The 26,973-nt window shown below is 46.7% G+C and overlaps 1 protein-coding gene across 1 annotated transcript; it reads left to right on the forward strand.

Annotated features, from left to right (window-relative positions):
• ERCC3 (ERCC excision repair 3, TFIIH core complex helicase subunit) lies at window positions 1-26,027 on the forward strand. Its single transcript, XM_061135752.1, has 15 exons — window positions 1-117; window positions 479-684; window positions 1,325-1,561; window positions 3,934-3,983; window positions 4,386-4,521; window positions 4,702-4,866; window positions 5,283-5,487; window positions 6,317-6,631; window positions 9,610-9,794; window positions 11,810-12,012; window positions 17,126-17,222; window positions 18,930-19,047; window positions 21,793-21,911; window positions 23,827-23,979; window positions 25,535-26,027. Exons 1-15 carry the CDS (start codon window positions 90-92, stop codon window positions 25,664-25,666), a joined length of 2,349 nt encoding a protein of 782 aa, XP_060991735.1. The 5' UTR covers window positions 1-89; the 3' UTR covers window positions 25,667-26,027.
• Window positions 26,028-26,973: the final 946 nt, after the last annotated feature.

Here is a 26,973-nt window from a genome sequence, read left to right on the forward strand (position 1 = left end):
GGGAGAGCTTCCGGTGTGAACAGGAAGTCCCTCCGAGAGCTGCCGCCGCGGTAGGCTAGGGGCGGTGGTAGGCTGCAGCGGGCGCAGTCATGGGCAAGAGAGACCGGGCCGACCGCGGTGAGACGTGGCGCGGGGGTGTTTCGGGGTTGCTTGCACCCGCCGGCCCCCTCATCCTGTGTGGTTGCTGCTTAGGCCTTCTCAGAGGCGGTCGACCCCAGGGTCGCTCGCGGCCAGCGCATGCTGTCAGGACTGGCCGCTGGGTGGGGGTCGACCCCGACCTCCGGAGAGCCCTGCAACCGGGTTAGGTGGACAGCGTGAGGGAGCGGACTCCCGAGGTGCACAGTGGCTCCGGGCTAGGGGTGGTTGGCGCTGGAGAAGTCCAGTTGCAGCCAGGTCCCCCCGACCTGCGACTAGTCAGTGCGGGGGAGCCCAAGGCTTCTGCAGGACTCACTTTGTGTGTCCTTGTTAATATCTGCAGAGAAGAAGAAGTCCAAGAAGCGGCACTACGAGGATGAGGAAGACGATGAAGACGACGCTCCTGGGAACGACACCCAGGAAGCTGTTCCCTCCGCGGCCGGAAAGCAGGTGGATGAGTCCGGCACCAAAGTGGATGAGTATGGAGCCAAGGACTACAGGCTGCAGATGCCACTGAAGGACGACCACACCTCCAGACCCCTCTGGGTGGTAAGCACACCCATAGCCAGTGGCCAAAAGTTGGTGGAGCCCAAGCAGAAATGCAGGATCGTGCGCTTCGGAGCCCAGTGAGAGCGAGCTTTCATAGGCACGGACTGAAACAGCCGAGATAGGAATGAGCATGTTTGCGCTCATGTGCTGGCTGGCCTTGGGCTTCCTTCCTCACTAACCCCTGCTTTTACTCATTCTCTCTCCAGTTCTGCCGCGTGATTGGAAATTACTTTCATCCATGGAATAGTGGCATTTACACATTACACATCCATGGAATTGTGTAACGTTTTAATTCCTCTTTGAAAAAATTAATGAGACATATTTGCTAGGCAGCTTTTTTGCTCAACTTGAAGTAATTCATGTTCTCCATTCATTGGTCATCTAGCCAGAAAGATAGCCAGTAAGGTCGCTGGCTTTTCCTGTGAAGATTAGTGGGAGGCAGCTACTGACTTCTATTCTCTCTACTGCTTATATCTGATTAAAGTAGTACCAGGCCCTACAGTTGACTGAAGATGTGCTTACTAAAGTATCCCTGGTGTTGGTTTTCTGGGCAGCTTATCCTTTCTAGATAATGATGTGGGAAAGAGTCTAATGATCCCATTAATTTCCTTGACTGTTGTGTCCATTTGGTGTTTCTCAGGCTCCTGATGGCCACATCTTTTTAGAAGCCTTCTCTCCAGTTTACAAATATGCTCAAGACTTCCTGGTGGCTATTGCAGAACCGGTGTGCCGACCAACCCATGTGCATGAGTACAAACTAACTGCCTACTCCCTATATGCAGCTGTCAGCGTCGGCCTGCAAACCAGTGACATCACTGAGTATCTCAGGAAGCTCAGCAAGACAGGAGTCCCAGATGGAATCATTCAGTTTATCAAGGCAAGTGGGGGCTAAGGCTGGCTCTTTTGCCCTCCTTCTTAATGTAGTGATGGTAGGGACAAGTCCTGTACATCGTTAGCTTGTGGCAGTCAAGAAAATGCCGTTCAGACCCATTGTGGGGAGCAGAATCACCAATCACCCTGGCTGTTGCTCTTCTGGATCCAGTACTGTGTTTTGCTGAGGCTACACTTCCCATGAGCTACTCTTAGCCAGTGGGTACTAACAGAGTGGGTTTACTCATTCAGGCCCATTCTGGCCGGGGTTATTTGGGAATACAGCCCAAAGTGCAGGGTGTTATGGACTGAATTGTGCCTCCTCCAGAATTCACGTCTTCAGGACCTAACCTGTAATATGATTGTATCTGGAGTAAGGAAATAATTTTAATTAAATTATTAATTAAATTAATTAATTAAATGTGGTTAAAAGGGTAGGGCCAGTAGGATTAGTGTCCTTATAGGAAAGGATACCAGAAGGCTTGTATGCTCTTTCTCTCTGCATTTGTACAAGGAGGAGGTAATGTGAGCCTAGAGTGAAAGGTAGCCCTCTGCAAACCAGGAAGAGAACCTTCACTGGAAAAGAAATTCCTGGCCTCATGGTCCTGGACTTCTAGAAAGAAGTTTTTGTTTGTTGTACAACTCGGTCCAGTGTGTACTGTATGGTAACATGAGCAGACTAGTACAGATGACACACTTCACTTAAGTCTGACAGACACGAGACCACTAGTCAACAACTTCCATTAGGAAAAGTCAAAAAGGACTTCATATGTGGAAGAGGAAAGAATTCTCTGTGACGAGCACTTGAACATGCTTGGGTTCTGAGAGATGGTGGATACCATTCAGAAGAGATGGACAGTAGCTTTCATTGTCTTCTGCTGATCAATAGGCACTTGGATTCAGACCCCAGGTCTGGAGTGGCAGAAGATGAGTGAGTGCCACAGGCGTCCAGCACAGTAATGAAGCCAGTCTCAGAGAAGCTGATGGGAGCCCTGAAGAGAGTTCTCTTTTCTTGTGATGTGCAGGGGTACCTTGGGAGAAGGACTTGCATCTTGTAAAATGAGTCTGCTTCAGTTCCCTGGCTCTTCTCAGTCTTGGCTGGGAGCTGCCTGCAGGAATGTGGGTGTTGGTTAGTGCAGGGGTGGATTTAGAGGGCAGTAGTGGAGGCAGGCAGCAGCTCAAGATCTGAGTTGCAAATTTCGTGGCCACTGCATTTTCTCTGTTCATTCTGTCCTAAAGATTGTTGGGAACTTGGGAGGATTTTCTGCCATTAAGAATCTTACATCTAGTTGAGGAAATAGGAATGTTGGCAAGGAGGCTGAAGGCTTTGATGTAATTTTTGCAGCACACAGTTCCTGGACACATATTCTGCCAGCTTTGTGTTGGGGCTAGCGCTGGTACAGTGGGATGAATCTCTGGATTAGGATGGGGCCTCTCGAAGTGAAGAACAAAGAGAAAGGGAAAATAACAGAAAGATTTTAGGCAGCATTTTATAGGTTAAGGGATGTGCATCAGAATCAGCCAGACAAGAGGGACGTTTTGTTCTCAAAAAGTAGAAGCTGCACAGAGTCAGACGTGACTGAACTGGACTCGGCATGCACACAAAGACACCAAAAGGTGTGCAGTGAACAATTTATCTCCACTTACCACTTTCTGTAGTGTTTTTGTGTTTCATTCCTATCTTTTCTTGACTAGATCAACTACTGATTTAAGCTGTTTTCACTCCCGCACCCCGAATCCTGCATCATGGGGCATGTGGGATCTTAGCTCCCTGACCAGGACTTAAACCCTGGGCCCTCTGTAGCAAGAGCCTCCAGCTCTAACCATTGAACCACCGGAGAATTCCTGCTGTTTTCAATGAAAAAAAAATATTTCTATTGGATTTATTTTACTTGAAGTAGTTTTACCGTTTTGTTTTTTTTTTCTTCAAAATCATTTTTACACTGTTATCTTTAATTTCTGTCCTTCTGTTTCTTTTGAGTTTTTGTGGGTAGTGGTGTTTTTTAACCTGTAGCTTGAGTTAGATACTTAGTTCATTAATTTCTAGTCATCCTTATTAGTAGAAATATTTAAACATATGTATACCTGTGGCTGATTCTTCTTGTTGTATGGCAGAAACCAACACAATACTGTAAAACACTTTTTTAATTAAAAATAAGTTAAAAATTTTTTAAAAGTATTTAAAGCTAAAAAAAAAATGTAGAAGCTAATGGAAAAAGTTCTGTTTAGACAGATCTACCCCTTTAGGATCGCACATTGGATTTTCCTAAAGTAAAATGAACCCTTCACTTGGTTGATAGGCAGTAGTCCAGTAATGACTTGTTCTGAGTGAGCTGCATGTTGCTGATTTTGCCTGTCTGGTGTTGTCACTCCTTGCAGTTGTGCACTGTCAGCTACGGGAAAGTCAAGCTGGTCCTGAAGCACAACAGGTACGGGACTCTGTGACAGGCCCACCAGGGCGTTTTCACCCTCTGCGTATCAGTGGCAGGAAGGTGACATTTGTGGACTGTCTGCTCAGCACTGACACCTACTCCCCAGAGTAAGGGGTGAAGGGAATGAGTGAAGCTCTGTGGCCACTGTATTCTCCTCGTCAAGTGACTGGGGTTCAGATCCCTGCTAGTTTGTCTTCAAAGTGGGGCTTTGCCAACAACCCTTCTGTGTTATATCCTGACCAGTAGCTCATCACTCAGCTTTGGCAAAGCAATGGGGAAGAGTGAATGTGGAGAGAAGCCGGAGGCCGCTATCCCCAGACCATCTTGTGAATGCTAAATGGGACTCTTCTGCAAATTCTGTCCTGGTCAGTAGGCTTCTGCTTCCCCCCCTTTTTATAGATACTTTGTGGAAAGTTCTCACCCTGACGTCATCCAGCATCTTCTCCAGGATCCTGTGATCCGCGAGTGCCGCCTGAGGAACTCTGAGGGGGAGGCCACAGAGCTCATCACCGAGACCTTCACAAGCAAGTCTGCTGTATGTGGGCTCCTGGGTCACCCTCGGGTGGGACACATTTAGGATTTCAGCTCTCAGGTGCTTTTAGTCCAGCATTGGCCACCTAGTAGTTCTGCAGTTTTCTTGCAACTTTTGACTGTTGCTTGGTAACAGTAGGGTTAAATGTTTTGTACAAGTCCAGATCCTGCCTTTCTCTTTCAGATTGCTAAGAGTGCTGAAGGTAGCGGTGGGCCCTCCACTTCCCGAGTGACAGATCCACAGGGTAAATCTGACATCCCTACAGACCTGTTTGATTTTTATGAGCAAATGGACAAGGATGAGGAGGAAGAAGAAGAGACACAGACAGTATCTTTTGAAGTTAAGCAGGTTAGTGAACATAACCCCTCCTGGTTGCTTCTCTAAGCTGATATCAGAAGCTGGCCTGGCCCCGCATGGACCGTCCATAGTTTGTGTGAGAGGAAGGAACCCCTGTCTATCTCCAGTGTGCTGCAGCATCATGCTTCCTGATGGAGTTATATCTGAGCGTCCCATTCTTCCGGCTGGTGGGTCTGTGAGAAATGGTGTCTGCAGGGCATTTTGGTAGCTGATTGGATTTAATTTTGTTCGTCACCCTAGTTTGGGGTGCTTTTCTGTGCTTTAACCCAGTTGTTATCAAGCAAGATCTGAAATTGCAAAAGTCTAGGTAAACTTGTTTTTTTATTGTTAGGCATCTTAGGATATGTGTTGCTTCTGAGCACGCTCTGGAGTTAACAAGATTATAAAACCTTCGTGCTCACTTTCAGGAAATGATTGAAGAGCTCCAGAAACGGTGCATCCACCTGGAATACCCTCTGCTGGCAGAATACGACTTTCGGAATGATTCTGTCAACCCTGATATCAACATTGACTTGAAGCCCACAGCTGTCCTTAGACCTTACCAGGAGAAGAGCTTGCGGAAGATGTTTGGGAACGGGCGCGCACGCTCCGGGGTCATTGTCCTTCCTTGTGGTGAGTGACCGAGTGAAGGAGGTGGGTAGGCTGCTCTCTCTGGATGTGTCCTGAGTCGTGTCTGGTCTGGCCTAGGTTCTTGGCCGGAAGTCATAGTAGACTCAGCTGGAGCCCTACCCCAGACTCTGGAAGGTGAACTCTCTCAGGAAGGGGCCTGCACCTTCATTTTTTTTTTTTTTTAAGCCCCATGGGTTACTTTGAAGCACATCCCTGGTTAAGGAAGAGTTGCTTTTTACAGGAACAGCTTGATTTTTAATCTTGATCTTCTAATGGGGGTTGGTGGTGAACTCCGAAGCCCCTGGAGTCTCACCTTCCTGTGTCTTTGCCAGTAGCAGTGTTCACACTACCACATTCCTGAGTGCTCAGCCCAGTTTATTGTGTGATCACAGTAGCCGCCGTTCACTCAGTCCCTGCTAAGGTAGTCCATGTGTTGGGTACACTGTACCCTAGCAGCACTGCTGTTCCAGGGTCTTGGGCAGGTTTGCACCTTAGTTTAGTTTTCCCATCTTTAAAACGGCAGTAGTAGGAGTGTCTCTTACTCATAGTTTGTTTTGACAAATGTTGCTTTTTAAGATTTAAAGCATATATGGCGCTTTAACAGGACCTGGCACTTGTCTCTCAGTTTTCACATTTGTGTGTGAAGTGGGCATGCCTCCTTTTCTGTGAAGAACGAAACAGGTTTGGAGCTGAAAAAAATGCCTCAACAGTGTCAGCTGTGCGGATCGTTATGAGTAATTTGGGCCAGATCGGTGTGCCGACGAGTCTTTTTGTCTGTCCCTGTCCCTCATTTCAGCCCGGCTTGGGTGGGGTTGCCCTTGGTGTCTTGTAGGTGCTGGGAAGTCCCTGGTGGGCGTGACAGCCGCGTGTACTGTCAGGAAGCGCTGTCTGGTGCTGGGCAACTCGGCCGTGTCCGTGGAGCAGTGGAAAGCCCAGTTCAGGATGTGGTCCACCATCGACGACAGCCAGATCTGCCGCTTCACCTCCGACGCCAAGGACAAGCCCATCGGCTGCTCCATCGCCATCAGCACCTACTCGATGCTGGGCCACACCACCAAAAGGTCCTGGGAGGCCGAGCGGGTGATGGAGTGGCTCCGGACGCAGGAGTGGGGCCTCATGATCCTGGATGAGGTACACACCATCCCAGGTAGGCAGGCTGAGAGCTGGGATGCCTGCTCATCGTGTAGACAGATTAATTTCCAGTTTTTGGGTTGAGAGAGGGGCTGCTGTGTAATACATCCATCTTGCTAGAGAGACTTGCTTGGTGAAACTTTCAGTTAAGTGATGAGTATGTGCGGAGTGGGGGTCAGTGGTGGGTGGGCGCACACACTGACAGTCTCCTTACACTGGCCCAGAGTCGTCATTTAGAAAGGGGTACTTTCTCTTCTCTGTTTATGCACCTCAACTTATCCACTTATCCTTAACCCCTCCCCCCCTTTTTTTTACAGTCCCACAAAAACTATACTAGGAGCACAAAATAGTTCTTGCAGTGTTTGTTTTGTTTGAAGACTAAAGTATTGATCCTTATTATGTTATAGAAGTCGTACTTGTTCAAGTATTGCAGGCAGTCCTTGTAACAGCCATATTGTTATAATTTACGAGCCATAAATCCACCCATTATAAGTATATGATTCAAGATTTTTAGTAATCTTGAATTTAGTAAGGTGTTTGTGCAACCGTCACCATGGTCCAGTTTTAGAACATCTTTCTCGTACTCAGCAACACTGTTTTCATCCTTAGCCCCAGGCAATCACTGAATTGTTTTCTGTTTCTGGATGCGTGCCCTTCTGGAAATATATTAACAGAATCATATCATATACTTTCTTATATCTCACTTCCTTCACTTCACATAACAGCGTATCCACACTGACACGTACTGATGATGTGTTCCCTTTATTACTGAGTAGCAGACCAGGCAAACCTTTCTTGATAAAACAAATTAGCAGTTCTGATCCGTTGAGAAGTGGAAATTAGAGATGACTCTGAATTGAACGAAATCAGAGGCATTTTCACATAGTGTTTTCAAAATATTGTGAAGATGGCCTTTCCATCTTATTGTTTTCTCTGTAACGAGAACTCCTCCAACCCCTCTGGATGTCTGAAGATGTCTGGAGATGTTCACAGCAAGCCAAGCAGGGATGCGGGTCTCTCTGTCAGAAGGAGGCAGTCCTGAGGTGGGGAAGTAGTACCTGCATGGTCTCACCACCGTGCGGTTCTGTGGCTGGGGAGGGCATTGAGAGGAAGAGCAGTCAAAACTGAGTTCAGAGAGGCCTTGGGGCCAATCTGGTCGGGCCTGAAGGTAGACCTTCAGCTTGTACTCTGGGTGAGATGCCTTTTGAGAGATTTGAGCCAAGGGTGACATGATCAGACTTAACGTTCTAAAAATTTCACCCCGGCTGCTGTGCTGGGAAGAGACTGCAGGAAGCAAGGGTAGAGAGCATCTAGATACGCTCGTTTGTGGAATCCCAACACAAGGCTCGGAACCAGAAAGAATGAAGGTACGCTGATTCTGGTTATGCTTTGAAGATGAAGTGCACAGGTTAGATGTGGTTCTGAAAGAGAAATCAAGGATGACTGTCAGATTTTGGCTTGAGCCATCAGAAGAGAGGAGTGGATATTAGGTGGGGAAAGTGCTAGAAGGAGCAGGTTTGGAGAGAGGAGATTGGGAGTAGGCTATAGACATGTTAATTTGATTGCCTTTAGACAGTCAGGCATGGCAGAAAATGTTAGAAAACAGGCAAAAGACATGAATAGACTTCACCCAAAAGACACACCTATTAGAGTGGCTATGTATCTATAAAGTACCAAGTACTGACAAGAGTGCAGAGCATTCTGGAACTGTCACGCATGGCCAGAGGAATTGCAAAATGTACAGTCACCCTGGGGAGGTTTGGCAGTTTATTAGAAAATCACCATATGAGCCAGCAGTCCCACCATGGGCATCTGTCCTGGAGAAATGAAAACTTAGGTTCACACAAAAACTTGTGCATGTTTATAACAGCCCTGGTTGTAATCTCCAAAACCTATGAACCATGGAAATGCCTGTCAGTGAGAGGCTGGATGGACAAGCTGGCACGTCATTCAATAGGATACTCCTCAGCCATGGAAGGGAAGCCCAGAGGCATCGTGCTAAGTGAAGTCAGCCAGTCCTAAGAGGCTGCAGAGTGCGTGATGCCTTCAGTAGGGCATTCTTGTAGTGAGAGAGAACAGATCAGTGGTTGCTGGGGCGGGATAGGGGGTGTGATGAGGGAGAGCGTAGAGGAGCTTTCGGGGTCGTGGCCTGGCTTGTAACCTGATCAGGGTGGTGGCCAGTCTGCCCCTGTGTTAACATTTGTAAAACCACGCTCACTTGCCCACCCTCAGGAAAAGTTCAGTGTGCGGTGTACTAAGTCGTTTAGTCATGTCCAACTCTTTGCTACCCCATGGACTGTAGCCCGCCAGGCTCCTCTATCCATGGAATTCTCCCAGCAAGAATACTGGAGTGGGTTGCCATTTCCTCCTCTGGGGGATCTTCCCGACCCAGGGTTGGAATCTGGGAATCTTAGGCCTGATGCATTGGCAGGCAGGTTCTTTACCACTAGTGCCACCTGGGAATCAAAAACGAGAAAAGAGAACAAAGTCTTACAGAGAAGGTGGGTGTTGGTCTGATGGATTGGAAATTGATAAAAAGAACCATTTTCTATAAATAACTTTGAAATTGCTTTGTAGCAGTTTAGTTGGAGGCTGTGTTTGAAGTGTTCCTTCTGGTCAGCAGGCTTCAGGATGAACAAGTTCCTTGTGTGAGTCGGAGCTCAGTGGCATTTTAATGTCCTGGATCGTGTTTCCAATTGCCGTTTATGCTCCTCCTGATAGCTCAGCTGTGTGAGGGGAGGGCTGGGGCTCCCTGGCTTGGGGCTTCCTCTAAGTCATCTCCTCTGGTTCTCCTCTTCACCCTTCTTTGGAACAGGTCTGAAAGTGGAGCTGAAGCTTTCCCACCGAGTCTTTCTTGACTAGAGCCAGGGTTCTGTGATCCTGTGACCCAGGCGTTAGCCATGTAGTGTCCTGGACCAGTGTTAGGTCAAAGCTGTCTTTGATACTTAGAGCATTTCAAAAGTGACGGTGTGCGTGTGCCAATTGTTTCCCCAGCCAAAATGTTCCGACGGGTGCTCACCATTGTGCAGGCGCACTGCAAACTGGGTTTGACCGCAACCCTCGTCCGGGAAGACGACAAAATCGTCGACTTAAACTTTTTGATTGGGCCGAAGCTCTACGAGGCCAACTGGATGGAACTGCAGAACAGTGGCTACATCGCCAAGGTCCAGTGTGCGGAGGTAGCTGTCCTCTTCCTCATGGTCCCTGGGGGCGGGGCGCTGGGAGGGCACTGTGTCAGGTCCATTCCTCACAGGCAGATCTGCGGGTCAGGACCTGAGCAGAGGTTCTGCCGCCTTGTGCGGTACCCTCAGCCCTCCTGTGGGGCGGGCTGTCTCCTGCCATCTCAGACGTGTGAGGCAGCCGCCTGTCCAGGGGCACACAGGACGTGTCCAGTCAGGAGCCTAATCCAGGCCTGCCCGGCTGCTCGTCCTCCCTTCTGGGCCTGAGCACCTCAGGGTGCTCCCGCCCGCTTTCACCCCAGAGGGATCCTTGGTTCCACGCGAACAGCCACCAGCCACCCCCAGTGCCAGAGTCTGTTGGTTTCGATGCCCACAGAAGGCACATGTGTTCAATTTCCAAGAACACATTTTCCCAGTATTGTTCTGTGATGAATACCTGCACAGATATGTGTTAAAAATACATGTTCAAAAGAATAGCAACAGAAGGCCTTTCTGGCATTTTAAAATGACTGTCACTTAGTGGCTAGAGTAGGGTGGGCTGTGTCCTGAAAGGGCAGAGATGGGCCTCCTGGGTGAAGGTGAGTGTGAGGAAGCTGTGTGGGTGGCCTTGCTGATGAGAAGCTTCCTTACCCTCTGCGTACATCTTCATAAAGAGCACCCAAGTCATGCACAGCCGTGCTGGAATCTTTGAGATTCCTGTTCCTGTCTAGTCGCATCTCCTCTCCCTCAGCCACTGTCTTGGAGCTTGGCTTTGTCATTTTCTTATTTTTCTTTGTTATTTTACTTCCTATGTGCAATTCCCTAAACATTTGTTGTTTAGCTTTGCTTTTTAAAAATCTTTGTTTAGTTGCTAAGTCATATGGGACTCTTTGTCACCCCATGGACTGTAGCCCGCCAGGCTCCTCTGTTCATGGGATTTTCCAGGCAGGAATACTGGAGTGGGTTGCTTGTTTCCTTTTCCAGGGGATCTTCTCGATCCAGGGATCGAACCCACATCTCCTGCATTGGCAGGCAGATTCTTTACCACTGTGCTACCTGGGAAGCCCCTTTAAAATCTTTATGTATATGCAAAAAGAATCAGGCGATATAATATATATATAAATGTTCTTGCATGATTTCTGATTTTTGCTTAGTATTCTTATCCCTTGTAATGCATTATTTTGATGATTCTTATAGCTATAGTTCATTACTTTGAATTCCTCTGTAATATTCCACTAGACAAATATACCACAATTTGATAGCTGATGGAATATTACACAACAGTAAAAATAGTCTTTTCTAATGTTGACAGGGGCCTCCCTGTTGGCTCAGTGGTAGAGAATCCGTCTGCCAGTTTAGGATATGTGGGTTTAATCCCTGGGTGGGAAACATCCCCTGGAGAAGGAAATGGCAACCCACTCCAGCATTCTTGCCTGGGAAATCCCATGGACAGAGGAGCCTGATAGCTACAGTCCATGAGGTCACAAAGGAATTGGTCGAGACTTAGTGATGTTGACTGACATTGGGGTTGCCAAGTTGCTTTTTTTCACAGCTTTATCAAGGTCTGGTTTATGTTCCATAACATTCACCTGTTGTAAGTAAATGCTGTTGATTTACAATTTTTGTGGTTTTAGTAAGTGCAGAGAGTTGTGCAGCTGTGGCCCCCAATCCAGTTTTCGAGCATTTCCCCTACCCTCAAGAGTTCCCTTGTGTCGTTACTGGGGTGTCATTGCGAGGCTGACCTGACACCCACAGCTGGCAAGCGTGTGTGCGGCTCTCTGTCCAGAGGCGGGTGGAGCGGGTCCACCAATGCTGTCAATACGCTTTAAATCGTTGCTGCTAACGTGTAAGAGGGTCTTAGTTCAGCATTGGGTCTCAGGTTTTGTTTTGTACTGTGTGTGTTTACAGTAGTTTTGAGATGTAATTCACATGCCATTGATTTTGTCTTCGTTTGTTTTAAAGCTGACTTGCCAAAGTTTTCACTTGTGTGGTACTTAAACTTGCAATACTGACCCCTGATTCTTACCATTTCACAGGTTTGGTGCCCAATGTCTCCTGAGTTCTACCGGGAGTACGTGGCAATCAAAACCAAGAAACGGATCTTGCTGTACACCATGAATCCCAACAAATTCAGAGCTTGCCAGTTTCTGATCAAGTTTCATGAAAGGAGGAATGACAAGATTATTGTCTTTGCTGACAACGTGTTTGCTCTGAAGGAATATGCCATTCGACTGAACAAGTAAGAGTTGAAACGTTAGAGTTGGCCTCAAAAGCCCGTTTATCTTCCCCATGTGAGAGTGCAGAAGGTGACTTTCTTTCTTGAAGCTCTCAGGAACTTTTTAGTATCTGAAGGTCTAGTTTTATGTTCCCAGGGACCACATGAGACAGAGGAGCAGTGGTCAGAGTCAGAGGTTGGTGTGTATAGAAGAGAGGGCCTGGTCACTATGAGCCAAGAGAGCAAGTGCTGCTTTGGGGCTGGGCTCCGAAGGTGGGCACTAGTTGGCATCTGGAGTTCCAGGTTGAATGGCACTGTGATTGGAGATGAGATCAGACGATGTGGACTAGGGGCCGGGAGGGCAAGGCAGACTAAACCACCATCCCAGGTATGGCCCAGCATCTAGAAAGAGCTTCTTAGGAAACACCCAGCAGAGTCCTTGTTACAGCCTCACCCAGATACTACTGAAAATTTGAAAATTTCCTGCCAAGGAAAGAGGAAGAGGCCTGTGCTTCTTTACAGTGATACAGGGCTTCAGGTGCTGTGAGTGTCGCAGAAGACAAGGTCCTTGGGCCTGAATTTTTATGTCGGTGGGGAGGGTGGATACAGACAGCTGCTCTTCATCACCTCAGCCACAAGAGATGATGGTATTAGTCTCATGTTACAGACGAGAAAACTGGGACACAGACTGAGTTTCTCAAATTTCTAAAACTGTACCTTATTGTAATGTAGGAAATATTTTATGCTTTATCAAAGTAACATAGGCCGTTAAGAAAACTAGCAGTTCCTTGCAGCTGTCTTCCTAGTCAAAATTCCTTGTTCCCCAAAGATGGATACTTTCAACTCTTTTCTGTATCTACCTTCGTATTTCTAAGTAATAATTTGTATAGCAATTTCTTGATGATTAATTATTGAAATTGCCTATTAATTTCCCACCATGGGAGTGGTGGATTTAGCCTTCTTAGATATGTTGTTGCATCCCCTCCCCCCACTCCATCCCCATAATATGTTTGGGACTAAGTTAGTTTCAGTGTTACATTTTTACCTTTTTTTTATTAGTTCTATATTTTTTTAATTTATTTTTTTTATTGAAGGATAATTGCTTTACAGAATTTCACTGTTTTCTGTCAAACACTAACATGCATCAGCCATAGGTACACATATGTCCCCTCCCTTTTGAACCTCCCTCCCGTCTCCCTCCCACCCCACCCCTCTAGGTTGATACAGAGCCCCTCTTTGAGTTTCCTGAGACACACAGCACATTCCCGTTGGCTCTCTATTTTACATATGGTAATGTAAGTTTCCATGTTCCTCTTTCCACACATCTCACCCTCTCCTCCCCTCTCCCCATGTCCACAAGTCCATTCTCTATGTGTGTTTCTCCATTGCTGCCCCGTAAATAAATTCTTCAGAGCCATTTTTCTAGCTTCCATGTTTGTGTGTTAGAATACGATATTTGTGCTCGCTTCAGCAGCACATATACTAGAATACGATATTTATCTTTCTCTTTCTGACTCACTTCAGTCTAGGTTCATCCACCTCATCAGAACTGACTCAAATGCATTCCTTCTTATGGCTGAGTAATATTCCATTGTGTATATGTACCACAACTTTATCCATTCATCTGTTGATGGATCTCTAGATTGCTTCCATGTTCTAACTAATGTCAATGTTACATTATTTTGACTGTGTAAGTATTGTTCAAGCCAAGGCAGGCAGTGTACTGTGATTACAGTTATTATTAACATTTTGTTTTTTCCTAGATTTAATAGTTGCCTTGTCATTACTTTTGCTTGGTTTTCTATGTAATTACCAAGTTACAGACTTGGTAATTTTCAGACTCCTCATAAAATTCCCTCTCAGAAGGGTCAGATCTTTCTCTGGTTGGATCCCTTCAAATGCTTCATCTTCCTGTCTTGCTCTGGTCTGCTTGCTCTCTAGGACTTGAGATGCTGCCTGTTACCTTTGGGCATGCCTCTGATAACACACTGTGAATTCCTTGTACCTCTTCCCTGTGTTGAAGCCCCTGTTGCCGCATCTCAAGTCTCTTCTTTCTTGGTCACTCATTTTGGTGGAGTGTATCCTTTAGTAGATTTCTGAGAGAAGGTATGTAGAGGAAAATTTCATAAGAATTTGCTTGCAGATGTCATTATTCACTCTCACACTTGGTGAGTAGCTTGATGGGGCCTCAGAATGTCAGGTAGGGCTGTTTTCTCGGCTTCCAATGCAGCTGCTTGCAAGCCTGCTTGATGCTCTTCTGACTCCTGTCTGTATGTGATCTGTTGTGGTGATCATGGGTTTTCCTTCTCTCCAGAGGGTTTTAGAATCTTTTTTTCATTTTTGGAAGTTTCAAAACAGTGTGACTAGTGTGATCTTTTTTTCTTTCATTACGATATATGCAGTAGACACTTTTCAATCTGAAAACTCATGTCCTTCAATTCAGAGAAGTTCTGTTTTTTCTTTGTTACTCATCTTCTCTGTTTTCTCTTCTCTCTTTTTTTTCGAGAGGGCCGTGCTGTGTGGCATGTGGGATTTTAGTTCCCCAACCAAGGATCAAACCCATGCCCCCTACATTGGAGTCTTAACCACTGAACTGCCAGGGAAGTTCCTTTTCTCTCTTTTTGAATTCCTGCTGGTCAGGTGTTAGATCTTCTGGGCACCTTCTCCAATTCCTCCCCGCCCCGCCCTGCCTGTTTTTTGGTCGTGCCATGTAGCTTATCCTTGACCAGGGATTGAACCCAGGCTAAGGCAGTGGAAACACTGAGTCCTAACCACTGGACCCCTAGGGAGCTCCCATTTTCTCTTATTTTTTATCCCTTTGTCTACTAACTCTGTTGAAGCTTTTGTTAATTTCCAAGAGTTCTTTATTGTCCACTGTTCTTGTTTTTTTGAGTAAGTATGGTGTCTTCTCTGTGGCTATTAAAGCTTTTGAAGCTTTCTTCTCTTCCCTACACCGTCTCTCTTTTCTTCAAGTGTCTTGTTTCAGCTCTGTCTTTCAAGCCCATCTTGTGATTTTTGGTGATCTTTGGCTCTATTTTCTTATTTAAGGGTGAGTCACTAAAAAGCTGGTTGACCTTTCTGTATAGCTTGGTGGATTTGCCAGCCTCTGGACCTCTCCATCATCAGGCATGGGCCTGGTCAGTTTGTCAAGCAGTTGCCAGATGTCAGTATCTCAGGGTCCTTTCTTTTGGGCTGGAAAGTTTCTCCCATGAGGAATCTTACTGTTTCCTAGATACCAGCCTGTGGCAGGGGAGGGAATGGGGAATCCCTGTCTTTCTTCAGTTTTACTCTTACTTTATCCTCAGCTCTGCCTGAAGGCAAAGGGTCTCCCTGAGTGTGTTCAGAATCTAGAAAGTACATCTCCAGTTTCCTGCCAAGTGGGAAACTCCTGCTTGGCAGCGGGAGTTGGGATCAGACACTGTTGCTTACACATATAGTCTGTCAGTCTTCCCGTCTGTAATCCTGCCCTAACGCCTACCTTCTGAGGCAACTGGTGATTCGATCTTGAGCCCTTTTGTGTTCTGTATAGAAGACTGGCTTGTTCTCTGTCGGCCCTCCTTTCCTGCCGGCCTGGGCTTCTGCTTTCTGTGTTCTACCCTTTTGCTCTACTATCTCTTAGAGTTACCACCACCTACCTCAGGATTCTTACATCTAGTAGGTGTTCAACAAATGTTAGGTCCCTTTTCCTGGAGGATGGTTACCCTTCTGTTTCATTTCCTATATGAGGGAACCTTCCCCGTGGCTCAGACAGTAAAGAATCTGCCTGTAATGCAGGAGACCCAGGTTTGATTCCTGGGTCGGGAAGATCCCCTAGAGAAGGGAATGGCTACCTACTCCAGTATTCTTGTCTGGAGAATCCCATGGACAGAGAAGCCTGGTGGGCCACAGTCCATGGGGTCGCAAAGAGCTGGACACGACTGAGCGACTGACACTTTGACTCAGAGACTGAGGGCTTGCCACTATATGAGTTGTTTTTTCTGATGATGATCAAGGAGAAAAAGAGCCACCTAAAAACCTAGATATCAAGAGACAGACTGTTCTGAAGAGTGCAGATTCCCGCCCTTTTTCATAGCATGAACACCCAGAAAATAATAGATTTGTAGGGTTCTCCAAACACTCTGGTAAGCCATGCTTGCAGGATTGGGGACACATCCAGCTGTCCCAGGCCTTGCCCAGCTTCCCCACAGGCCAGGGGGCTGCTCTCTCGGTATACCTGTTACCAGTTTATAGCACAGTGTTAGGAAGTGTGTGTGAAATACCAAAAGCAGTGCTTCCTAGGCCTTCCAGGGAGTTGGTGGGCCTGAATGGTGGAACAGCCACTTGAGTTCAGCGTCCTCTGGATCCCAACCTCAGGTGTAAGTTGGGAACATGCAGCCCATCTTGTACAGATCTGAGGAATACTGGCAGGTATGGATTTTCCCCAAAACACGGAGCCCACCTCTGTTTGGTGTGGGCGGGCCCTGCGTACTCGCTTGCTGTCCTCATTGTCCTTGTTGTTGCCATCATCGCTCTGATTATCATTACTGCCCCTGTGGAAGCTACAAAAACCACGTCATTATAGGAAAAGTAGAGGAATGGCACTGCCAGATGCCAAGAGGTGATAGCCAGTGAGGTTGTCAGAAAGGGTTGTGCCCTTTGGTAGCTGGAAACTAGTGAGAAGTGCTTTGAACGTAGCATTACAGGGAGTCATGGGAAGTTCTGGGAGGGGTTCTGTTCTCCTTTCTTGGAGAATGCCTGTTTCATTTGGAAATGGTTCCTTCTAGGTTTTTGTTTGCAAATAGCAATGTTTTCTTTTTTTCCCGCTATGCTTCATGGAATCCAGGGGATTCTCCTTGTATAGACACTAAGCTTAGAGTGAGAGATGTGGAAGGAGGAAGGAGCACATTCCAAAAACAAAAGAATAAAGGGAGAATCCTGAAGAGAATGGTGACCTGCACGTTGGCTCAGAGGGGAAGGGGTGGCGGCCGTGGGGGCATGTTTTTCATGGGTCTCTTCCTGATGTTCTTCCATGACAGAGATCTTCCTGGGAGGGGGAAACCTTGCGAGAGCTCCCTTTCCCTCCAGCATGCTTTCAGGATAGTCAAGGAGCAAGGAGTGCTTCTGTGGTCTTCCCAACATAGATTTGTTCTTCCTCTAGACCCTATATCTATGGTCCTACGTCCCAGGGAGAAAGGATGCAGATTCTCCAGAATTTCAAGCATAACCCCAAAATCAACACCATCTTCATATCCAAGGTCAGTGTGGCATGCGGCAGCCCCGGGGCCTGGGGGCAGCTGGGTGATCTCTGGGCAGTACATTGGGGTTTGTTGAAGGAACATCACACATCCGTTTTCATTCCCGTGTATTCAGTGTCTAGGGACATGGGAATGTTGTTTGGCAGGAAGTAGAAGCAGCAGATGTAGAGTTTTAGTGTATATAGTCTACATTCCTAATTCAAGGAGTATGCACTCTAACAAGTCCTTTTGTATGACTTAAGCTTTTTCTACCTCTTTTTGGGATACAGGAATTTTAAGTTGTATTTTTTTCATATAAAGGGGAAGGTTCACTGAATACTCTGACAAAGGGAGGTGTGGATGAGGTTCTCTTTGTGGGGTTGGAGATTCCTGGGGGTCGTGGGCAACCTTTGTCCTAGCTTCTGTGTGCCTTGGGGGTGAGTGGTGAATGTAAGCACAGTACAAGGTCATGTAGGCCCAGCTTGGTGATGGTTTTAATTTGCAGTTAGAAGTGGTAGCCTGACAGTTTAGAGTAGTCGTTTAGACCAGAGAAGCCCCCTCCTTTAAAGCGCCTTCCCTATAGAGAACTCAAGGTCTTTGTTTTTGATAAGCACAAGTTACTCGGCATTTCCCTGAAGCATTGGGTCTACAGTGGTGGGGAGCCTTGGCATTCTCCTGCTAAATGCCTTGGAAAAGGTTGAGGGTGTCAGGCAGTAGGAGGAAGACACACTGCTGCCGACCATAGCCAGGATCTTTCCCCTTTAGAAACCCTGCTGAGTGGAAGGGAGGAGGAAATTTCATGTCAGCCAACTTGGTGATCCAACCAGTCCATCCTAAAGGAGATCAGTCCTGGGTGTTCATTGGAAGGACTGTTGTTGAAGCTGAAGCTCCAATACTTTGGCCACCTGATATGAAGAGCTGACTCATTTGAAAAGGCCCTGATGCTGGGAAAGATTGAGGGCAGGAGGAGAAGGGGACGATAGAGGATGAGATGGTTGGATGGCATCACCAACACAATGGACATGGGTTTGGGTGGACTCCGGGAGTTGGTGATGGACAGTGAGGCCTGCCTGCTGCCATTCATGGGGTCACAAAGAGTCGGACATGCCTGAGCAACTGAACTGACTGAACTGACTTAGATTAGAATGACCCAGAGCCCCAAAGAAATGAGATTTACCTATAAAGTGATCATAGATGAATCAGTAAGTACCAAGCTTTGATTTCTGTGTCTGGAGACCTTGATGGTTGGACGTCCCTCCGTCCCCCAAGCTAGGGCAGCTACCCTGAGCCAGAATCCAGCCCACTGCAGGCAGGGGCCCCTACCAGGTCACGTGTCCAGCTTGTGCTGTTGGCCTCAGTGCCCTCGAGTTCAGATTGTGGATGGTTTTGTGCAGACCTAGTTCTGTTGCAAAAAATGAAAAGCATCACTCAGAGTGTTGATCGGGCCCTCTTGTCTCTGGGCCTTAGCAGCTCGCACTAGGACAGTTGCTGAGACAGATGGTTAGGACCTGGGTCCTGACAGCTTCTGTAAGACACCTTTCAGGAAGCACACTAGGTCCTAGAGACCTGCTTGCGTCTGAGGGCCCCTGGTATAGACTGAGATGATAGTGATTGTTTTATCTAAATTATCTACAGAGCTTATTTAATTTTGAGGCTAGTTGAATTTTTTTTCCTCTTTGTCTCACATATAAAAACCTTCCCAAGCTCACTGCTGTCTCATTTCTGCAGGTGGGTGACACATCATTTGATTTGCCAGAAGCAAATGTTCTCATTCAGATTTCCTCTCATGGCGGCTCCCGGCGGCAGGAGGCCCAGAGGCTAGGGCGAGTGCTCCGAGCAAAAAAAGGTACCTTCTCCAGGGCTCTCTTCCACCCACTTCTGTGCCGTGCCTGTGTGTTTGTGAGGTCGAGCTTGTGCTCCTGGGTTAGTCAGACTCTAAAGGGGGCGGGGTGTAGGGGTTCCAAAGCAAGGAGCAGGGTCTCCTTGGCATTGTTATTTCTGAGGTGTTGGGAGTGAGTATCTGGATGTTTTCCATGGCAGCTGTCTGGGACTCATGGTCTGAGCTGAGCGCTTATGTTTGTGGAAAAGGGAGCTGGGGGGCAGTGCTGAATCGTGTGGTTGTGGATGGAGAAAGCAGCACTTTGGCCGCTGGGGATGACCACGAGGGGATGTATGGAGCTGGAAGGTGTCCTCCGAACCCTCGAGTTTAAGAGCACGGGGAGAGCTTGGCAGGAGCAGCCACAGGGTGGCTACCTCGCTCATAACCTGTGAAGAATGGTCCCCTGAGTGGTACAGCCGTTGTGGAAAACAGTATGATTGTCCCTTAAACAATTAAAGATAGAGTTGCCATATAATTCAGCAATTCCACTTCTGGATATATACCTGACAGAAATGAAGTCACTATGCCAAAGAGATATTTGTACCACCATGTTCATGTCAGCATTATTTTCAATAACCAAGACATGGTCCTGGTCTGAGTGTTCATCCGCAGATGGATGGATGAAGAAAATGTGGTGTGCATGCACATATGTGTCCATATATTGGGCTGGACAAAAAGTTCGTTCAGATTTGTCCATAAGATGTTACAGAAAAACTGGAATGAACTTTTTGGCCAACCCAATATAATAATCAGCCATAAAAAAGAAGGAAATCCTGCCATCTGTGACAGCATGGATGGACCTGGAGAATGTTAAGCTAGTTGGAATAAGTCAGACAGGAAGAGAAATACTGTGTGATTTCACTTATATGTGGAGTTTGCAAAAAAACAAACTTAGAGAAAAAGGTATCAAATTTGTGATCACCAGAGAATGGGGATTTGGGAGTGGGGGATTTGAATGAATGTATTCAAAAGATACGGACTTTCAGCTGTCAGGTAAATACGAACTGGAGATGTGAAGTGCAACATGACGGCTATAGTTTCCACTGCTGTATGTTATACTTGAAGTTGTTCAAGGGTACATTCTCAAAGTTCTCATCACAAGGAAAAAGCCATTTTTTTTTTTGTATGTGTGTTACTGTGAAATGACGGATGTGAACTAAAGTTATTGAGGTAGTCATTTCACCATATATGTAAGTCATATCATTACGTGTATATAGCACTATGTCAATTTTATCTCAATAAGACAAAATAAAATATTTGTTATAAGATAATTAGCCCTTTTCTTTGCATCTCTGCGCTCTTGGAAGACAAAGAAACAATTGAATTCAGAGGCAGGACACAAATAATTAACTTACACTGAACTGTGAAGCAAAAATACTCAGATTTTCCTGCAGGACCAGATTTTTAGGTTACCTTGTTTCTGTGATAATTCTGTTAGTATCTTTTCTCTGAGCCTTTTATTTTTTTAGTAGTTTCAGCTTAATATTTTCAGAAGGGTTATCCATATTGCAGCACCTATTAGTACCTCATTCTTGCTTATTGCTGAGTAATATTCTATTGTATGAACTTTTAAAATCCATTTATGGACATTTGGGGAGAAGGCAATGGCACCCCACTCCAGTACTCTTGCCTGGAAAATCCCATGGACGGAGGAGCCTGGGGGGCTGCAGTCCATGAGGTCATGAAGAGTCGGACACGACTGAGCCACTTCACGTTCACGTTTCACTTTCACGCATTGGAGAAGGAAATGGCAGCCCACTTCAGTGTTCTTGCCTGGAGAATCCCAGGGATGGGGGAGGCTGGTGGGCTGCCGTCTATGGGGTGGCACAGAGTCGGACACGACTGAAGTGACTTAGCAGCATGGGCATTTGGATTATTTCTACTTTTTGGCACTTAGAATAGTGCTATGTTATGAAATTCATGTGCAAGTTTTGTATGGACATAAGTTTTTAATTCTCCTGGGTGTATCTTGGAGTGGATTGTTGGTCATGTAGTAACTGTGTGTTAGCACTTTAGTAAACTGCCAGGCTCTTACCCAAGTGGCTGCAGCATTCCACGTTCTCACCAGCAGTGTGTGAGGATTGCAGTTTCTCCACAGTCCTGACCACAGCTGTACTCACCCTTTTTATCCTCACTATTCTGTGGTTTTAGGTAGTATTTTGTCATGGTTCTGACTTGCATTTCCCTGACGACTAAGATAGTGAGCTTTTTCCATGTGCTTGTGGACACATGAATCTTCTTTGTATATCTGCTTTGGGGAGATGTCTGTTCAGATCTTTTTTCCTGTATATAACTGGTTTGTCTTTTCATTATTGAGTTGTAATAGTTTTTTTAGGCCTTAGATGCAAACCCCTTATCAGATGTATGCTTTGTAAATGTTTTTCCCAGTTCTATGAGTTGTTTTCTCACTTTTTTAATGGTGGCCTTTGAAGCACCAAAGTTTTTAATTTTGTTGAAGTCCTTGTGCAAAGTCAGGGCAGTGACCCCTCTGACTACAGTGCTCTCCCACTGCAGGACTTACTTTTTTTTTTTTGCCATTTTATTTTTTTTTAATTAACTATTTTTTAATTGAAGGATAATTGCTTTACAGAGCTTTGTTGTTTTCTGTCAGACATCAACAAGAATCAGCCATAGATACCCTCTTGAGCCGTGGACCCTTAGTTCCTGGCATTCTAACGGCTCATGTCATCCTTTTTCATGCCCTCCCCCCAGGGATGGTTGCAGAGGAGTACAATGCCTTCTTCTACTCGCTGGTCTCCCAGGACACGCAGGAAATGGCTTACTCAACCAAGCGGCAGAGGTTCTTGGTAGATCAAGGTTACAGCTTCAAGGTATGTATCCATTTTGGTCTGTGGTCAGAGTCTGACCGAGGCTTTTTTCTACCCAGTCCTCCATGAGAAGTGGAGGCCACTGTCAGCACAAGGGTGGGACAGGCCTCTGGCAGGCACAGAATATTAGGGGACTGGGGGCCCCACCTCAGACTCCTCTTCTGCTTGCATGATCTATGGGGAGCTTTGAAGGAAAAACCTTGTGCAGACTCCTCTCTTGCTTCCAACCTCTCAGGGAATGGAGCCTTTGAAGCAGGCAACATGTGGAGTCTCAGCTTGTTAACTTTTTATAGTCATCTTGCCAAAAAAAAAAAAAAAAAATCCCAGTAGATGTTGGTGGGAAAAATGTGCTAACCTAGTAGAACCTGAGATGCCAAGGAACTGTGGCCACCACTGTGTTCGTGTGAGCCCCTTGGGTTTACTTTCTCAGGGGTTCCCTCCAGTAGCTGGGAGAGCTCCATCCTTAGTCATCTGATGAGCCTCGGCTTCCGTGAGCCTCAAACTTCAGGAGCCATCCATGTACTATATAAATCTGGTGTTCTAATAACTTGGGAAACTCTGAAGCTTTGGCTGACTTTCATTGGTGAAAGCATTTGCTTTCCTTCCTCTTGACACAGATAGTAAATTTATACCAGGATTTAGTATCCCAAAGGGGTTTTTTTGTTGTTGTTGTTGTTGTTTTTGTGGAGGGTACTGCAAGCAGGGGACTGAAAGGACATCTTAGAACATACAGGTTCCTAGGTTCCTGACTTGTGGAAGACTGTAGGCTGCCTCTCCAGCTACTTTAAACTGTGTCTTTTTCAAATTATTTTAGGGTAGAACTAATCAGGGAACTAACAGAGTTCCCTTTATTACCTTAGACAAGAGGACAGGGTTGTTCGACCCTCCTCTTTGAGTCAGAGGCAGTGACGCTTTTCAGACTTATGCTGAATTCTAGTTCAGGACACTTGGCAGTTTTTTGAAGGATTTTCACTGCAACCTTTTTGTCTGTCTGTGTAACATTTGTGGTGATAACAGCATTCATACCCTCTGATTCCCAGGAGAGTCATAAGGGTAAGAGAAGCACTGAATCAGGAAGTGCTCTGGGTTCTTTGACAGGTGAGCTGGACAAAGTGCTGAGCACGTGGTGGTCTGTGTTGGCTGGAGCCGCCTTTGCGTGCCTCACCTTCAAATCTGCCCGCTGAGAACAGCTGGGTTAGGGTTCCCAGAAGCATGACTCTGGGGAGGAGGCCAGGGCAGAAGTGTCCCACATCTGTACTCCAGATCTGTGGCCACCTGGAGGGCTCAGCCAGGTCCTTCCTTGTAGGAATTTTCTTTTAAAATTATGCGAAAATCAGAGAGGCGGGAGCAGAAAAGAAGTTCCCTTCATGTAATCAGTCCTCGCTTTCTGCAGGGATAGGTAGGTCTTGTAGTGAGTTGCCCCCAAGGAAGTGAAAACCAAATCTCCACCTTGCTGCTGTCCTTCTCTTTTAGAGAAAATACCCAGTCTTTGGTACATGCCCCTCCCGCTGGGAGCCCCGGGTGCCAGGCCTGGGGGTTGAGCACTTTCTTGAAGGGCGACAGGCTGTCCCCTCCAGTTCCTGGTCCCTCCCTTTACCTGGGGCGAGACGGGGAAGCTACGAGAATGGCTGCTTGGAGGTGGCCAGGATCCCAGAGACCTTCTGTAAGTGGTCATGTAGGTGCCATGTGTTGGGAGCAGATGCCCTAGAATTTGCTGAACCTTTCCTGCCTTGCAGGCCTTGGCTAAGCTCCTTACTGAGGTGGCTCCTGAGGCTGGCTCTGCACTGCCAGAGAGGAGCGCTCTGTTACTAGGCAGCTTCTCCGCTGGGCCTGAGCAGGGAGGCGACCAGACCAGATGAGCCCAGGAGAAGGTGGGATCGGGCCAAGGGAGGGGAAACCAGAGGGTTCCTCTCTACAGGTGATCACCAAGCTTGCTGGCATGGAAGAGGAAGACTTGGCATTTTCAACGAAAGAGGAGCAACAGCAGCTCCTACAGAAGGTCCTGGCGGCCACTGACCTGGATGCTGAGGAGGAGGTGGTGGCAGGAGAATTTGGCTCCAAATCCAGCCAGGTGAGTGAGTAGGTGAGGCTCCAGATGTCAGTTCTCCTGAAGGACAGAGTCTTAGACACACATACAGCTTCACAGTTCTGTGTGTGTATGTGGTTTTTTTTTAAAAACTTGGAATGCATGGGAAATTGTAAAGAAGGAAATAATAGAAGTCATCCCTGTTAGCCTTTCTGTGTGTGTCTTACTTTACATGTCTGAGCCCATGGTGAGTGTAGTTGTCTCCTGCTGTGCTCACCTAATAGTCTGGCATAAGTGTTTGTTAGGATTTGGATGTTGGAGCCCCGGCTTTCACTAGGGTGGTTGTGGGAAGGGGTGTGACGGACCTGGGGCTGCCCCTCTTGGCCTTGGGCGAGCCCCCTCACCCCAGCTTCCTCCTCAGTAAGAACACGGCCTTCCAGCCTGTAAGAGTCTTGTCTGAGAAAGAACTCATGTTGTAGTTTCAATACATATTTTGAAAAATTTAGAGTTCTCTGCAAGTGTTCAACTTTTCAATTATTCTGCACATACTTATCGAATGCCTGTTGTTGTGCCAGGCAAATATCATATGGTATAACTAATTAAAGTGTCACGATGAGGAATTCGTATCTGGCCCTTCCAAGGAGGGAAGTACTGTTTAACCAGGTGTGTTTGAAACTTAAGTGGGTGATAGAGCTGAAAGGTGAGTGATAGTGGAACAAGGGAAGAAGGAAGCTGTGTCACCTGGAGAGGTGCTGTGTGCCCTGCAGCCTGAGACCTTCCTGTCCCCAGAGCCAGCGGTCGAGGGCTGGATCTTCTCCAGGGCACCCTCCATGGGTGCCCAGAGAAGCTTCCCGTTTCTGTCTGAAGGTGGTGTCAAGTCAATTTCGCTTCACAATGGGTCACCTAAGTTCGGGCTGCGGGAGGCGTGGCTTCAGCGCCTGTCTGCGTCCTTTGCTTGTAATCTGGTGCCAGTTGTGTGCCAAGCACTGGGTCAGACCCTTGTCCTGTGTGATTTCTGTTCACACCACATACGTCAAGCAGGTGTGGTTATCCCCATTTTACACGTGAGTTCATTGAGTTACAGACATTCAGTATTTGCCCAAGGCCACTCAGTGAGACATAGAACCAAGATTCAGGCCTGGGGCTTTCTGAGTTTCTGCTTGATTCAAAGCTTTATGGTAGGGTCTCAGGAGATTTGAAGGACTCCTGCCCTCACTGTTAAAATTCTGTTTAGAAATTGCCATTAAGAGAGGCAGTGTGGTATTATGGTTAGGTACAGGGAATCTGAACCCTGGGTTCACGTCCCATCTCTAAAGAGCTGTGTGCTCTTGGACGAGTTACCTCATTTCTCTGTGTTTGTTTCTTCTTCTGTAAAATGGGCATTAGGATGATTGTGAGGATTCGGTAAGTTAAGACATGTAACAAATAAGTATAAGCTGCTTAGAGTAATACCTGAGACATACTAAGTAGTCAGTAAATGTTTATTTTAAAAATAATAAAATCTATGAAACTTAAACATTTATAAAGCTTACTATGACTATAAATGTAGAAGGGAGGGTGTTTCACCTTGGAAACTAACAGTGGGCCGGCTCCCCCGCAGGTGTCCCGGCGCTTTGGCACGATGAGCTCCATGTCTGGGGCCGACGACACGGTGTACATGGAGTACCACTCATCCCGGAGTAAGACTTCCACTAAGCACGTGCACCCACTTTTCAAGCGCTTCAGGAAGTGACGCCCACAGGGTCATGTAGCTGAAGACTGGATGCCCAGCACCAACATTGGAAAAGGATTTTAAACGTAGCATTTTCTTTCTACATCCATGTTCTTTCCAATAGCATTGGCCAAACCAGTCTAGATTGGAGTATCTGTTAACTGCATTGAAGAAAATGCATCAAGAGATTGATTCTGTCTTCCTGGGTCATCCAGGGTTTAAAAGTGGGAATGGGGAGACTATATTTTTTGGGTTTTTTTTTCAGACCACTTTTCAGAATTTTGGGGGAGTGTTCATTCTTGTATATAAAAAGTTTGTAATATTTAGGTGTATTTATCTTAATGTTCTCCTGAATAAACAGAAGTGGGATGTTTAACCACTCTTCATTATAGATGTTCGTATGAAGCCTTGCCATCAGTTCTGTCTAGATGACAAACCTCCAGCAGGGCTTCAGTTGGTGTCAGGCCCAGAGGAGTAAGATGGGGCCTGTCTGCAGGGAACACTGGAGAGACGAGAAGAGACTTGCCAGTTAGTGTACTGTGTTGCCGGAGAGGCCCTGTGAGCCTGGGGAGGGTGGTCTGGAGCGAGCGAGGATCTTGAGCAGTTTGCAGTGCTGCCTGGCCCCTGGTCTGCTCACGTGTGTTCCACGGGAGGTACCCGCAGCTGTAGGCCCTCTAGGTCACCTGAAGGCCGTCACCTCCTTTGGGATCCACAGTGCACATAGATCCTGGTGGTTGATCTTCTCTGAGAGAATGATCTCTTATTTCTCCCTCAGGACACATTGTTGATGTTGCTGGAAGGCTGGATTCCTCTTCCAATAGCACTTTAGTACCCTTGGATCTTTTTTTTTTAATTAATTTAATTGGAAGATAATTAGATAATTCCTTTATAATATTGTGATGGTTTTTGCCATACGTCAACATGACCCTTAGATCTTTAATGGCTGGTTCCTTTATTCTGAAAAATGTCTCTGGGCTTTTTTCCTCTTATTCCTAGTATGAAAGAAAAGGTGTTCTTTCATACCATAGAAGACAGACAGGCATGCACAGGTCCTGAAGAGTGTGTTTTGAGGTGTTTTGAGGAGGCTCATTCTATATGACTGAGGCTTCCCAAGAGTCCTGCCTACCTCTTGCCGCTCGGCAGCAGCGTTTCCATTTGTCAGTGCCCTCTTGGGGAGAAGGCCACATTCATTTCGTCAAGAGTGCTTTTAAGCAAGAGCCAGTTTCCCTGAATTCCACTTCTCTGAGCTGACCTTTCAGGACAAACACACTGTTACAGTCTGGCCGGCAGTTGGTGACCCACAGAGAGCCAGCTGCTTTGTCCGTTCA

Source organism: Dama dama, chromosome 33 (assembly GCF_033118175.1).
Source record: "Dama dama isolate Ldn47 chromosome 33, ASM3311817v1, whole genome shotgun sequence".
Lineage (NCBI taxonomy): Eukaryota > Metazoa > Chordata > Mammalia > Artiodactyla > Cervidae > Dama > Dama dama.